Below are 16,534 nucleotides of genomic sequence, written 5' to 3'. Positions count from 1 at the left end.
AGCCACCGCATCGTGGATAAAACCAAAACATGAGACGTATATGAAAAGCTAATTAGTGGGGTGTTTAGAGAGCAGAAGAGTTGATGAGGATGGGGGGGGGTGAAGCAGAGCTGGCCATCAGTGCAGGAGATAACCTAAGAAAGTTGCACAGTTTACAAGAGGCTCTGCAGGTAGTTGGTGGAGACAAGCGTAGAAATGCTGCCCTTCACGTTGCATTGGGTCATATCACTGAAAGCAAATGTCAGTGTTAATTTATGCAGTTCTCGAATCATCCCACATATTGAAGCAATTAACTTCTTCAGAGCAGGAAGGTCAAGTCTTTGATTGGAAATTCATACCAGTAAAATCCATTTGTACTGTTAGAGCCTGACTATCACTGATATGTTCGCACTGGGTGAAGGAGCATCAGCCAACTTGAAGAAACAAAACCAACATGGCAAGATAAACGATGACGTAAAGTCCTCTATTGATTTGTGTTATTTATTCTGCATTGTCACAAGGGGAAGCCCGCATCTTTCTAGAAGTTCCAAAATCCTAAGTATGTCATCATGGTAGCAGGCATAATGAACAGGCACAAAATAGTTTGAGTGGATGTATGGAAATGCATGGAATGGAAATACTATTTTTGAAACATAAGTACAACCCAGACATGAGGTTGCCCACATGTGTCTACCACACAAACCATCACCTCTGACTGTTACTGCATTCTATATGACCACCATCTGTTCGCAAAACAGAAAAATAAATATTTGTTCCATTATGTTCTAGTGTCATTTTTAGGTTTTTAGGTTTAGTTCAGGGAATTGCTCATGTCTAGCCAATGCCATATTGTCAAAGCAAGTATAAAAATAAAAACACACAATGGATTCGTTTCTCAGAACATTCATAGAGAACAAGATAAATTAATTTCCTCATTTAATCCATATGGCTCAATTGTGTTCAGTGTATAAATCCATTAGCTCTCTCGGTGTAACGGTGTGTTTACAATGTCCCGTCCCCCTGGGGGATGAGGGAAATCTTTTTAATACCCCAGAATTTCAGAGTGGAGGCTGATTCATGATTTGCATTCACATAATGAGGTGCCACCATGTACTCAAGATTCTCGGTGTGAATACCAGTCTTATGTTCTGCAATCCTCCATTTTAGAGCTTGTTTAGCTTGGCCGACATACACAGCGGGGGTTCGAATCTCTGTATGTACTGGACCTAGCAGGGCTGACAGTCGCAGTGTTCCCTGCTACACCTTAATGAAAGATTTTACTAAAACCATGTGCTTCAGATTTTATCATGCAATAGTTTTTGTAAAGAACTTGTATAGTGACCATAGAAATAGAAACACTTCGGGGCTTTGCTGTTTCTTAAATAAGGAATGATATTTTCTGAACACTGACTCTGTCATAGTTTTCATAGTTTTGGCTTTCATTATTTGAAAGAAGAGAATGACTCGGAGGATCATGAATAAGAGCACACATTATGAAATAAGCTGCAATTTTAGTTTCAAACCCTAGATGTTAAAAAATGAACCATGTTTATTACAAATTAATAATGTGCTGAGTCCTGCTTCTGTTTTTCCACTTTCCTCCTCCAAAGCATCCAAGCTGTTAGATCCAATCTATGTAGCTGGCCAATCAATAGCAATTCATTTTTAAATTTCCATTAGTCCGACTGAATCAGGCTAAATGTTTAGCAATGAGTGAACAAAAGTTGAGTCTTCGATTTGTGGAGCACAGCGTAACTTTTAATTACACTGGGTTTATTCTATAGAAACGTTTTTGAGTGATGACATACCGTGTAAACATTTTCTCTTTGTACAAGAGACCAATAGAAAGGCTTCGCTTTGCACAAGGGCTTTGCTAATAACAACACTACAATTTCATGCTTTTAAAAGCACCTATGTCCCCTGTGTTTTAGCCCTTTGTTAAGACAAGGATGCTTTTATTTCTTTCATTCTTTTCCTTTTGTCCGTCAGATGTAGTAAATTGGTGTGTCTTTCCAGGACCACGGTCTTTCTCTTATCAAATGTTCTGCTTAGCCTGCGTAATTGGCCCACCAACAAATGTGGTGTGTGAATGCAGCTGGTTTCTGTCAGTTTACTCTCTATTATGGATAGAACTAGGTCTGCAACTATTACTGTTTATTGTATTGGCAATTACACACCGATTATTTTCAACATTGCTTTGACGGTTCATCTATGAAATATTTGTGTGAAAAAATGGTTATCACAATTTCCCAGAGCCAAAGGTTGCATCTTCAATTTGCTTCTTTTATCCAGCCAGCAGTATAAAACCAAAATACTCTTCATTTACTATCATAAATGACAAAGCCGCAAATGTCAGAATTGATTTTATTGAAAAACAATTGTACATTAACAGAATAATTGTGTTATTAGCAAAATGAGACGCAATAACAGTTTTGACATAACGTTAAAGGCATTTGTTTATTTTGTTGCACAAGTAGACCTGTCTGTTGAAGTAAGCATGTAACCCAGATGTCCCTTAGCCAGGCTTTACCTCAAGAGATGATCAGCTGATAGTAAATAACACAGACAATCCCCTGGTACTTCAAGCTTCCAGTTCGGGCAGAGTCAGCTCATACTTATTATCATAGTAAACATTTGCAAGTTGGCCAATTCTTACATGTTGTACCTTTTTAAGAAGCTGGAATCCAGCAAATGTATGACATTTTAGCTTAAACATGACAAACAATTTATCAGTTGACAGTTTCTTTTCTATTAATCGACAAATTGTGATCGTCAAACATTGGATGGAAACACAGCAGTATAAGATAATAATCCGAAATTGTGTATGTATAGACATGTAATACCCATAACTGACAGACACAGACACACATATTTCAAATTGTGGACCGAAGCTCTGCAACGTCACCAGCAGTCTGTTCTGCATTTCCGTCATTTCAGTCAACCTGACGCGCTTGAATTCGTCTATTTTAAAAATCCCTTGATAAATTATGAAGTGTTGACGTTGGAGAGATGAAAATCTTTGGACAGAGCCATGAGGTTCAGTTGGAGGCCTGCAACTATGACGCCTTGCTGTTTGTCTGCGTGCATGCATACTTGGCTGCGCTCTACATTGTTGATGTGGTGGTTAGCTTCTGCAGGTAACATCCCATTCCTCTCTAACCTCTCTTGTCTATTTCCTCTCTTATCCCTTCCACAGCTCTCGATGCCTGTCCAACTTTGAACATTTCAGAAGATATCATGAATATTGTATAACTTCTCCTGTTAACATGATTGGCTTTCTTCTCTTTGTTTCCTCTCTCTCTCTCTCTCTCTGTCTCTCTCTCTCTCTCCATCTCTTCTCTCCACAGGGGCGGTTCTCTGGAGAAAGACAAGGCAGTGTCTTCATCCATAGTATCCTCTGTTCAGTCCAAAATAACTCAGGTATTGTTCTTTGCTTTTATCCCAAAATATGTCCTCTGCTGAACTGTACAGTGTACCGAATGCAAGTACTGAGTGTTCTTTGTTTCCATCATGCAAAGAGGAAGGACAGGAAGTGCTGGTTATTTTCACTGACAGAGGGCCTTGTTTTTGAACTGGGCCTTCTTGGGGAAATGTTCCTTGAATTCATTTGTTATTCTGTCGACATGTTAAGATTGATGGAAGACCTCTGCAAAGTCTCACTGAAGCTTACCATGAAATCAGTTGATGGTACTTTTCTTGCCGTAGGTTCTGGGTTTTGTATTAATCAGCATTAGAGCTGCAACAATCAATCAATCCATCGATTTACAGAAAGTTGATCGCCAACTATTTTGGCCAGTAATTTTTCAAGAAATCAGCAATGAAATACTTGTTCCAACGTCTTGAATGTAAGGATTTCTTTACTTTTTTCTTTTTTTTTTTCTTTGCATGTTATTGACTTCAGTAAGTTGTACTGATTTGGTTCACTTCACCGCTTTTATACAATATTTTTAACACAGATAGATAGACACAGTTCACGACTAGCTGGTGAACATTGTGGACTGTAGCTGCTAGAAAGCCGGATATATTTCAGTATTCGGTAGTGACCAACAACAGAGCTAAAAGAAAGCCAGTATTATACATCTTAAACTAGATAAGATGATGGCAGTGGGAAGGAGTAAATGTTGGTCAGCGTGTTGGTGGCGATATGTCAGTGTCAAAGTAGTGTCAGCTAGACCCAAGGTGTCCTCAGTTATTGTAGGTTCAACAGAAGCGTGTGTTGATGCTTTTTGACTGGGTGGAAGCCACTGTCATCAAGGGCTCACAGAAGCCAGAGCCCCCTATTGAGTGTTAAGGACGGAATGCACACATCCCTCGTTAAAATTACAGCAATCACACGCTACTCACTGCATGCAGCCACTTTCGCACAGAGTGACGAGGCTTTGTGTTTGTACTTGCCACGTCCGTGTCCCGCTGGATCGCACTTGGACTGAACATTAATTCAGTGGAACACTTGCATGATAAGTTCCCTGACACATTTAGACTGTAAGTGAGATTGCACGCACACTGCAGCTGTCCTGCAATCTCCCTACACATGAAGGCAACGGCAGCTTGAATTTCGTCAACTGACCACACTGATGGCCCTCCCTCGTGCATGACCAAGATATTGCATTATAAACATCATTCTCTGTGGCCATTAAAGGATAAGTTCACCCATATATGAAAGGTCAGTCTTTATCTACTCAACCCCATGCCGAATAAAAGTCAGTTGAAGTTTCATAGTCTTTCTGGAGTGAATGTATCCTTTAATAGGCTACAATAACAGCCTCCTGTCTTCTCGAGAGGCTTTCCACAAAGCTCTTTTCACATGGATTTGAGCCTGTTTAACCACAAGAGCATCGGTGAGGTCCAGGTGATGAGGCCTGGCCTGTGATCAGGAGTCCTAAATTTATCTTCAATTTGTTGGACAGAGTTGAAGTCAGGGCTCTTGGCAAGCTAGTCAAGTCCTTCCACACCAAACAAAAGTAAAATAATTAGTTCATAGACCTCGCGGCAGCATGGGACAGTGTCATGCTGAAACGGAAAAAGCACTTTTGGTTCCATAGTGTACGGTAAAGGATGGACTGGGTTGTTTTCACTATGGACTACATTTATTCAGGGCTTTTCTAGTCGCACTTTACAACGCAAATCAGCATTTACCGATTGACACACACATTCACCAATGCGTCACAGCCACAGGGAGCAATTTAGGGTTCAGTTTCTTGCCCGAGAACACTTCAGATTACGATCCGCTCTACTTCATGAGCCACAGTTTGTGACATAAAGTCTAGCTAAGTGATTGGCTGTGTATTATTTCAGGATGGAACACTGTGCTCCTCATTTGAATGTTAAAGCTCGCATAAAAGGCAGACCGGGGTCTTGAATAAGTGGGGAGCACATTACTCACGATGTAACCTCTTTCACACCTTGCCAATAAATCCTGACCTGATATACATTCCCCATGCTTCTCTTCCCCGTTTAAAATTATAATGCTTAATTTATGGCCGCCGTCACGGTGCTTTCAGAAATGCACCTCAATCAAATGCATCCACACGCGCCGGCTTTGGAAGAAAAATGCTTTGCGCGATTGTCGAAAAAAAGCTATAAGCAGGATAGATGGCAGGAAGGAGAGGAGAGTGTACAAACTACCAGATTTGTTTAAACGAAGTTGGGTTGTTATTTGTCTTGGTGTCAGCTCATAGGTCGTTTGTGTCACTGCACTCTGGAGCGTTGTTAAATGAGCAAAAGGGCTCCAAAGTGCCATCAATACTAATGTGAGCCGCAACCTGTGTTCACTTCAATCAGTTATCAGGGAACAAAAGCCGCAAAGGTCTCTCGCTTCAGTTCACCTTTTCGTACATTCTTTTTATCTGACTTGCCTCCCTCTTTGAATACTTAAATGCAATATTGTGATATACTGTTTATTTACTTAAAGGGGCACTACATAGTTTTTGAGAAGACATTAATATTTACAATATAAATAGGGTAAAAATACAAACTCGGAAATATTCATTTTTCTATAACTGAATTAAAAAGGTCCCAGAACACTGTTTGAAGCGTGAAAGGTGGCGGGGTCCGCCAAATATAAACAAAGTAAAACAGTACTACATGGTGTTGTTCGTTAAGGTCAGTGTGTTTATTTACTTTGTTTAGGCATAAACACATCATTCATTGAAGATCTTCCCCTGCCAGTTAAAATGTATTCCCCAAAATCACATGGCGCAGCTTTAAGTTAAGTGCTAAACAACAAAACAGCAAATGCAATTACCTCACTTTGGTAAAAAGCCTAAATCAACTCCATGATGAGAGACACATTTCTGGAAGCAAATCATGCCAAATCATAAGGGCTCCTCTGCACGTTCAGCCTCCATCACCATCACTGATTAATAATCCTCAGATGTCAGTGATTTAATTTCTGCTTGTCACTGCGTGGCATGACGCAATATTTGGATGCAGTAAGTCTCACGCAACCAGTGTACAACTGAATGTATATAACAAGTCGAGTGGGTCCCAGTGTGGAGGTTTTGGCATTTAATATGAAATGTCGCCTCAGTAATGTCTTGTAAATAAAATGTTTAGCACCCAATATTAAATGTGCAGCGTCGAAAACAGTTGTGCCCACAAGGAACCCAGTGTTGCACTGAAAGTAGAGAGGCTGCAGTGCAGGACGGAATGCAAGAAGCGTCGGGACTCGTGCTAATGGAGGTCAATAGAGTGTGAATGGAGAGGCAACACGATCTTTTCTGTGAGCGTTTCCACAACTTGCACAGAATTTGTATTCTCTCATCTGGCCGTGGGCCACTGCGTGTGTGTGTGCGTGTGTGTGTGTGTGGGGGAGAGTGACAGAGAGAGTACGTGTCCGGTGTTTACTCAGCAGATGCACCCTCAGAACAGAAACCACACATTTCATGTCTCCTCTTGCTTCTCTCTCATCAACAGTGGCATCTTATTTCTTCCTCTTTCTCTCTTGTGTCACACAAACAAACGCCGGTCTCCTCCTGCCTTCATCTCGACATACCAACATAAAGATGGCTAATGAAAACACACTGTTCTCCACTGTTGCACCATGCACAGATTCACAACCGCTAACTACTTATACCCCATCTGTGATGTTTTACAAACACATCTTGAATAATTCAGCACATCCTCATCTGCCTAATGGTCTCTTCTTCCCTGAGGGTGCCTGGTTGCTATTCGCCTCATCTCGTCTCTCGTTTCGCTCCCGTTTGTCGTCGTTCCTCTGTCTTCTGTCCCCTCTTCTTCTCTGCTAAACATTTGTTGTGCTGTGCTCTGTGTGATAGATGCTTTGTGCACTTTCAAGAGCAGCTTTTAGACTTTTGTTTGGTCTGTTTTTGAACACTGTAGCATTTATTTTTCCATTTTATCTTGTTCATTTTGGTGCTATATCAGTGAATGTGCTTCTTCTTTGAAAGTCCAGATAACGCAGAGGCTCGGCCCAATTTAACATCAAGACATGATGGCAAGTGCACAGAAAAGCTGAGGAGAACTTATCCCAGGCAAGTCTGTGACTGTGCCCGTGTGAAATGGAGAGAAAACTCGAGATGTTGCACGACTCCCTCCGAGATATCCTCACCAGTGTATCGGAGCTTTATTGTGTCACCTTGCTGCGTGGCTATGTTTGAAATTCAAGGTCTAGGACAGCGACTTCTATCAAAGATACAGGTCAAATAAGAAAGCCATCCTCCCAAATAGGGTCAGGGGTAAGGAAGAGACCTGATTTTTTAGCTTAAAATAACTTCAACATCATGTCGATGGTACAGTGAATGGTGTCTCTGTCTCAACCACTGCCCCCCATCTCGTTTCTGTACTGTGAAGCTTCAGTGAGAGGGTAGGTTCAAGGCGTTACATACATGTTCACTTCAAGATCATAAAATTGATGAAAAGTGATGACGCTTTCAGTTTTGTTTGAAGTTGGCGCCTACGTTACGTCTGACAAATTGTTGCAGATCTGGGTTTTTTTTATTTATGACAGTGGTGTTGCACTCCGAAACTGTGGGGGGCGCCAAATTGCACAAAAATGCCAATTTCTACATGATGTTTCTCTAAGTGCATCTAAACTCGCTAACAGAGATAAAAACGAGTGTAACCATGATGCTGGATTATGTGCTGCATCATTCCAGGTGAATTTGTGCAGTTGGTAGGCAATTTGTATCCCGTGCAGAAATGGCAGACCCCGCCATTAACAATGACAACTGCTACACTGCTTTTGTACGTACATTACAAAATGTGAATACACCACCAAGAACAGAATCCATAAAAGGGTACGATTTAATAAAAGACCTTAGGACTATAACATTTAAAAACTGTAAAAATGTATGTATAGAATTGTAAAAACAAGCATTTTTTGTATTTAAGTGACATCATTGCAGACTTAAAAGTACAAAGGTTGCAAAAGACCTGTCACTGCAGAGAAGAATCTGCTGGACTGTGTGTCGCCCATTTCCATAGGCGCTACACATCCAGCTCACAGTAAGTGAGGTTTGTTAACTCCCAAGACAGCATCAGTAATTCGGATGTCCTCTTGAATTAATGACATAATAAGACATCGCTCCAATTAAAAGGACCACCGTGGGTTAAATGTACCTCATCGGATTGAAGTACACCTCTGCAGAGTCCCGATAACAGATCAGCGCAGAGGATGTTGTTGCTCAGTCAGGCTGAGCAGCCAGCAGAGGGTTTGGATTACTGAATTGTTTTCAAACTGAATCTTATATTCATGTAAATCCTATCAGAGATATTTAGGTTAACATCCTATGAATTGATTATAAGTATCGTTTGTTTTAAGTAAGCCGTTTTCAGTTTGATGAAACTACAGTCGGCTGTCCCATGTGTCAAGGCACTTGCAGCCGGCAAGAAATCAGCAGCAGTTTGAGCGACTCTTCCTTCGGTTGGTAATCATTTGGAGCATTGTTTGTTTGTCGCATTCTCCGAACACTTCCTTGCGTGTGTTTGTGTACATTCGGATCCACCAGGGTTTAGAGGGGACCAGCCTTCTGAGTGATGTGATGTGACAGCTCCTTCCCTCTGTGATTACAGCTGTTAATTTGTCTCATCTGTCAGGAAAGCTCAAGGGTGGATATTTGTCCATGCATGTCTGAATCGCTCTTGAGAGACAAATTAACACTTCCCATTCAGAATTGCGAGCGTTTGCTGCCTGGTCAGCAAGATTTCCATATTTACTTGAATAGGGAACAAATGGAATTTAGATTTTTTATTTTTTTTATTTATTTTTTATTTTTTGCAGGTCTCTTCTTCCAGCTATCGATTTTATATTTCTCTGTATTCCCTGTACCCATTTACTTCAACCACAACTCAGCGGATATTAAAATGTTCTCTTATCATTGACCTACTTACATATTCCAGTTGATGTTGGCCTTTTAGCATGTCAGCTGCTGAAATTAAGAATGAATTTGTAACTGTACACATGTCAGATGCTTACAGATGCTTTAAGGACTTCCTGATGAGTCGAGGGCAGGAAGTGCGCTTCAAAACTAGCCTAAATATAAGAAAGTGTATGAACTTTTCATCGTGAGGTGGTCGTTGTGATATAATGAGAGAAATATTTGGGTCTCCCTTAGAGCCCGCATGCCCATTTGAGGAGTCGGCTAATGAGCTCAAAGTATCATAAAGCAGCATCATGATGAACTGGGGAGTTGATTCTCAGTGGGAGTAGCATTGCTAACAGCTCTTTCACACTACAAGGAGTAATTTAGACCGCAGTGTGTGATTATCTACACCATTTATTGTTCTGCTGATTATTTCCACAATTTTGATGACTTGTTGAGTCTGTAAAATGTCAAATTTACTACGACAAAAAACACTGCTCACCACGATTTCCCCGAAACCCAAAGTGACATCTTCAAATTGCTTCTTTGGGCAGCAAGACAACAGTCTGAAACCCAAAGGCTTTTCATTTACTGCCATGCATGATAGAAAAAAAATCAAAACCTTGCAGTGGAATGTTTGACTTTTTACTTGAAAGACGGCTGCACCATTTAATTGACTACCAAAGTAGTTGGAGTTGACATTTTCTTTTTTTTCGACCAGCTAATTGATTAATCCAGTTATCATAGCTCGAGAGGCATTTAAATCAATAATAATAATAATAATAATAATGGACTGTTTCTTAATTACAGAGATGTAAATCCAAAACGATGATTTGCTTGCTGTTTTACCCTCAGTGCTTTTAATGCACAACACTCCCCCGTCCTCAGCTCAGTTGTTGACTCTAGATCAATTGGATTTCGTTCAAAGCGGTTCTTTATTGTCGTTGGAGCGGGATCAATGGATGGATATAAGCTGAACCAATGCAGAGATGGAGGGAAATTTATTGGCAATAAGTTGGTGCTGGCTTTGGAGCCAACACACACTGTCTGACGTTAATATCCCCCAGGCTCTCAGCATGTAATGCGGTCGCTATCACGCCGCATTCAGTCAGCGTTGATATTCCCCAGAGGCTTCAGTTAATTCTCAGTTGTCATACAATATGTTTCGAGATGTCGCACGTTACACTCATCTCTCGGTTCTCTTTTTTGTCTTCCATTTTCAGGATCTGATGGCCAAAGTGCGAGCCATGCTTGCCACCTCCAAGACCTTCCAGCCTCCAAATTCCTAAGCGGGGCGCGGCGTCCTCGCCAGCCGCGACCACCTCGGTGAACCAGTGGACGGCACTCTCCGATTTCCTGGAGATTTAATTGGCCTGGATCTGTTTCATCTCCCCGTGTTTATCCGTGATTTATTTTCTTTCATCTCGACTTGGGGCGTCGGCAGATTCGGTTTGGCTGCAGTGTGTCTTCTGCAGCATTGTTAAGCGGCGACACGAAGGCAGTCGTCGAGCAGAAATGTGTGGTTTCACACCGGACCTGAGAAAAAAAAAAAAGAGCTCATCAGCCGGGAGACGGTGTCAGCAGTTGGCATCTTTTGGGTGCGGGAGAATCAAATGTGAAAATAATCCATGTGTTATTTTTGCATCCCGTTTTGAAACACTCATTTTACTCCCACGTTCCTTTTGCAGCATTACCTAAAGCTGGTGCGGGTCTGTATTCTCTCCTTCTATGAAGGGTTGTGTTGTTTTGATCATTTCGATTCTGTCCTCCCTCAGCCACTATTCTCCGCTGTCGTTTTCCCTCTCAGGTCCTCCCCCAACTGTCCTTTGTCTCCAGCGCCTCACACTTTCTGTTTGAGAAGCCGTTTTAATTTTCCTCTCTGTCCTTCAGCTCTAGTGCGTGGCCTTCTCTTTCTGTTCCTGGTTTGTACTGTAATTATTAAATACAGAACAACTTTGTAATCCAGACTGTCAATAAAGTTTCAATTATGATTTACTCGTGGCCTGCACTCCTCATTTTTTTTTTTTTTTTCTTACATTTCTTTTTTTGTGTGTGTGATAAAATGCAAGTTGTAAAATAAATTAAAACCATTAAGGGGCGCCTTTCTGGATCACAACCTCCATCATGATGCACCAGAGTCCAGATCTCAGATTCAGCTCCCCTGCCAGTCTTCCTCTTCACTGTCCTTCATGTGGAGGATAAAGAGGGAAGAAACGATGTTTACGGCTCCCAAACCGAGTTCGGTGCTACAGCAGCATTGCTGATGAACCCGACACACATTACTTTTGATTGGCTGATACCCCCGTCCAGTCTTGCTTTGCTGAGATGGCACTTGTGACCCAGTGCGCAGATAAACCAGGGTACAGTAATTGTCAGCACACTAACACAACCTCATAGAGGATTAAATGTTGAGACGGATAACCCTTGAAAGGCTGTGCCTAGTCCTAAAAGTAATAAAAAGTTGAAATCGACAAAGCTCATGGAGAGTGGTAAAGAATGATACGTGGTCCTCTCTCTACTCTCACTGAAAGGTTTGCTACCAGCCTGTTTTTGGTCAAAATGGATAAAGGGAACGCTTCAATGTCCAGTCATTTCTCTATCAGCTCCCCTCTATCCAGGTTTTTACAGATAGGTTGGGTCTGAGATAGAGAATGATGTCACAGTAGAGTTAAGATGGCCCAGCCTGATACACACTGTCAGGCCTCATGATAAGTAGGGAGAGCGAGTGCGCCATGTTCCGTCTCTTTGTAACCAATTAAATTATCTGTACTCAGAATGGGCCGGTTTTAAACAAGAAGTGGGTGGGACTGCACTTTTGATCAAAGTTATTGATCACAGTTACAGTTAAACGTTTTTTGTGGGGGGGGGTTCTAGCCTGACAGGCCAGATGGTTTGTTAGTTTCGTAGAACCACCTGGGAAGCTGCAGCTAAAAACTAAAAAGTGTTTGGAAAAGGGCATGCACTTTCAAAAGGCGGCAGGAGGTTGGATTGGATGGAAGAACCATCTGCCTCATCACAGTCCATCATGGGCCAATTTCAGCCAACAGATAAAACCCACAGTGAGATTTTATCTGTGTTGGGCGCAGCCTGGGACTGTCCTGGGAAAAATCTGTCCAGTTGCAACAAATGCGGTTTCTTTAAGATCCGGTCGAATGAAAGGCATCTTGCATTTACCAGTCATTTTGTCGGGATCCTGTTCGTGATGCCAATTTGTACTACTTGTAATACTTCAGAACTGGGTGACTCTTTACTGAAGGGGGCTCAGGAGGCCGATGTATAAGCTGCAACATTTCTCGAAGCTCGGTCGAGAAGAATGGGCAAAATCACACGAGGCGCGCATGTAACCAATGACCGTGCCAGACAGCACTCCTCTGGTTGTCATCGAATTAGATGGTGATGATCTTAGTTGGCCAATCGGCAGCAACGACTCCTATGTCCTCACATCCTGGTGCGCTGACAACAGCTTCTACTTCAGTGCCAGATAAACTAAAGACATTCACTGCGGTTCCAAAGACTGAGCACAACTTTTTTCACTTCAGAAGGGGCTTCGGTTCCTCAGGGTGCACCTGGTATATGAGCTCACACTGAAGGAAGAAGAATATGTGCCCGCTGTTCATCCTGAAGGAAAGGGAGTTAGCTTCTACAGCCACAACTTCAAAAGCATCCCAGCCCGCCCGCTGACCGGAAGGCTCTATAGAGGGCTCAGACCTCCTCACACCGCAGCGATACTTCACCATCGGAGAGACGGAACAGGAACGGTGGGACGCGCACCAACAAAGCAGTACTGCTTCAGGCCTCAGGTCAGGATAATCCTGGTTATTTTTCTCCCTACAGACACAAACAGCTCACTCAAACACAGTTGTTCACATGCTGTATTTGTGATTTTCTACAGTAGCACACTAAACTCAACAAGCCCCTGAACTTTTCCTGAGCCCTGCATTTGCTGAAGTATGAGGCAAGGTGTCAAAAACTCTACTCTGGTGTCCTCTCAGCTAACTTCCTGTTTGTTTTGCAGCAGCAAAGAGGAAGGATCCTGCTGTCTGACAGGACCGCCTCTTTTTCTCTATGTATGTATTTTCTCTTTGACTACATGAGTTGGGAGGAGGAGAGTCATGAGATACTGACTGTATAACAGGAATCACTGTCATTATACAGAGTTATTTAATATTTATTTTCATTTTAAATGGTATCACTTGCAGCCACTTTGATATCTCTGCATCTGTATTTATCTCGCTGCCTTGGCGTGTCTTCAGTGAGTGAAGGAAAGCAACGAGAAACCAAGAAAGAAGTAGTTTTTAAACTTTTCTTTTTTTGCTTTCACTCCCTGTAACTCTGTACCATCACAGCACTCAGACTGAACACTGAATCTTGCACAATTTCTGTCCATTCAATCCAATTTTAGTGACTCTAACTCTGAGTCTAGACAGAGTGGAAAGCCGGGGCCGGATTGGTTTTTTGCTTTGGACTCCTTTGGCACATCGATTGCACACAACCAAGTGAACAGAGTGAAATATCAGGGAATTGAATTTTTGTTTGAGAATATCATCAGAGAAGTGTTGATCTCTCTCCACAGGGGGTGAAGACTCGTATTAGATCGCATCATACCGTCTCCAGCTGGCGGGCAATACAACTGAAACGGTTCACCGTACTGTGCACCACTACTTACTTTAGTCGTCATTCATTTATTCATGTACGAGGAAATTAAAAGTGCTTCACATTAAGGTGCACAAGAAACAGGCACGCACACAGCAAACTACAAAATACAGGCAACTCATATACATCACTCATAAAGCCATTATTAAAAGGCCTCTGCATTATTTTTAGACTACCAACGCAGTTTCGCAACTAGCTGTTTTTTAATTACATTACTGCCGCACAAGCTCCACAACAACTGCCGTCTTCTAATTCACAACAATATAATAAAAGGCAATTAGTGCAGTTACATTAAAAAGAAGTATGGATCGGATATTTATAAGACACTCTCACTTCACACTCTGCAACTTGGACTTCAGAAGGAGAGGAAGAATCAGTCAATAATCAGCTAAATTTAATTATAGTCGTTAGTGTCTGTTAGGCACAAACACTCGAAATGAACTGGAAGGAAATCGGCACTCTGCTCACACCATTTATCCAATTATGTAACAGATATTTATTTATTATAATGACATAACACCTCCACGTGGCATCGCTTGCTGTCAGTCGGATCAAGTTAATTAAAATGAAAAGATAGACCAAAACTTTCACACACCTTCCTCGTTCTGTCTAACGCACGCACACACACACACACATAGAAAGACCTCGTAGCACATACTGCAGGGTGGGCCGCCCACCAGGCAACAGCACCTGGAGGCTGGGGGTCGTGCAGCGCCGCGCTTCCGTCAGACAGCTGCACCGCACCGCACTGACATTTTAGCTAAACTCCACCACTTTTAAAGCGGAAAGTTGCGCTGGTAATTTTAGCTCCCCTTGCTTCACTTTTCTGTGTTTCCACTTTGGAGGGATGGAGCTGCAGAAAAAAAAAGGTCAAAAGGAGGTAAAGCGATTCTGTCGCAAGCCAACAACAGTGTTACATCTGCCAGCACTTTTTCCTTTGTACCAGGTTTCTTCAGGGCCAAAGGAAAGGTTCTTTATTGATTTCACACTGGCCTGTTAAGTAACTGAAGTCATTTGAAACGGGTCCAAGTCATCGACCGAAGCATGTCAGTTGAAGTATGGGTCTCAGGTCAGATTATGGGATAAGCACTCGAGGGCGAGTCAGAAGTCAGCTCCGAGATGGAGCGTCGTTGCATCGCAGTGTTGCAACAGTCGCGAAATGTCTGCAAAAATGTGTGAATTCGGACGTGGCCAATAAATTAAACGTATAAGCTTGTCCAACGTTGGTAAAGCAGAGATAGCAGCATAATTGTTAAAACATGCTGACTACAAAACAAAAAGTAAACTATTAAGGGACTCATTATATTTAGTTCATTGATTTTCTTAATACGGTCACAGTCTTGGTTAACAGGCCTAATAAACAAACACAGGCTGTGTTTCTTTATAATGGCTTTCCTGAATTGTTATTCACACCCTTACAAAAAAGTGGTCTCTCATAGTGGTGCCATAGGAGGTGATTGTTTTTAAATGGGACCCATTGTGCTCTTCCAGTTTTCCCCTTTTATTCAGTGTGTTGTATGTGTGAAAGCTGCACAAGTTAAAAAAGACCAAAGTCCACGAAAACGGGAATTCCTCCCCTCTCCCACAGAAAAAACTGCCCCTGAAATGCCTTGTCAGTAGCCCCGCCTTCAATTCCGCGACTTCTTCACATCACTATGTCACAGCGTCACACATTTGCATAAGGTAGGCCTAAATTCACAATGGAAATGAAGCTAACTGGAGGCTGAGTGGTGCTAGGTCAGGCGTGTCTGAGCTGACCAATCAGAGTGGGAGTGAGAGGGTATTCTGGAGAGGGAAGCTTAAAGAGACAGGAGCTAACACAAAGCGTTTCAGACGGAGGACACTGATGTGTTTTTCTAATCATTAAAGCATGTAAACCTATTCTAGAAATAAAAGATATGTCCCTGGAAATGTGCAGAATATGTCTCCTTTAAACACTACGAAGAAGTCACAGCATAAAAAACTGCTTTGTTCCAAGGTCTTAAAAGAGTTTCATGCGCAGGTGTTTCCACCAGCTGTCGTGAAGAAAACACCTGTTTGTACATTGCTAGATAATAACGCAGCTGCATCTGTAACATCCTTGAAGGTTTCAAAAGGGAACGTGCAGCAACATGTACCTGCTGTGAACTAATGTAGCCTGACTCATACTCCCTAGTTCACCTGATATAGTCTTCTCTGACAAAATTCCATATACGGTGCTTCTACCCCACTGTATAGAACCACTTTTGGTTAACTCGATCCTTTATTTTGAAGGGTGTGCTCGCACTATCACTATCATTTTAGCATATTTGGGTAAATACCGTGAATACCATGAACCACGAATAATACATGGTGTCTTATCGTCCTTGGTACCAAATTCCAGATGAAAAGGCATCAATTTTAATCTGTAATATTTTATGAAAACGCGAAATGACACTATGAATGACAAAGAGGGGGGACAAGCATATAAATAGGGAATCTGTGAGCCATTATTGGATTAATTGATATGCCAAACTGTGTGAAATAAGTCTAATTTTACAGCACGAGTCCAAGTCGAGGGTTAACAGAAATTTCTAGTCGCTAGACGGACAAATAAACAG

General features: G+C 41.9%; 1 protein-coding gene across 1 annotated transcript in view; it reads left to right on the top strand.

Moving 5' to 3' along the window:
- The window catches only part of LOC119029918 (splicing factor SWAP), a 50,300-nt gene extending 39,003 nt beyond the window's left edge, over nucleotides 1–11,297 (top strand). Inside the window, exons 18-19 of the mRNA XM_037117152.1 lie at nucleotides 3,327–3,399; nucleotides 10,526–11,297. Coding sequence (XP_036973047.1) covers nucleotides 3,327–3,399; nucleotides 10,526–10,591 — 139 coding nt within the window. The 3' untranslated portion in view covers nucleotides 10,592–11,297. The remainder of the gene's footprint in view (nucleotides 1–3,326; nucleotides 3,400–10,525) is intronic.
- The last annotated feature ends 5,237 nt before the right edge of the window (nucleotides 11,298–16,534 follow it).

Source organism: Acanthopagrus latus, chromosome 12 (genome assembly GCF_904848185.1).
Source record: "Acanthopagrus latus isolate v.2019 chromosome 12, fAcaLat1.1, whole genome shotgun sequence".
NCBI lineage: Eukaryota > Metazoa > Chordata > Actinopteri > Spariformes > Sparidae > Acanthopagrus > Acanthopagrus latus.
This window is presented reverse-complemented; position numbering and strand designations above follow the sequence as displayed.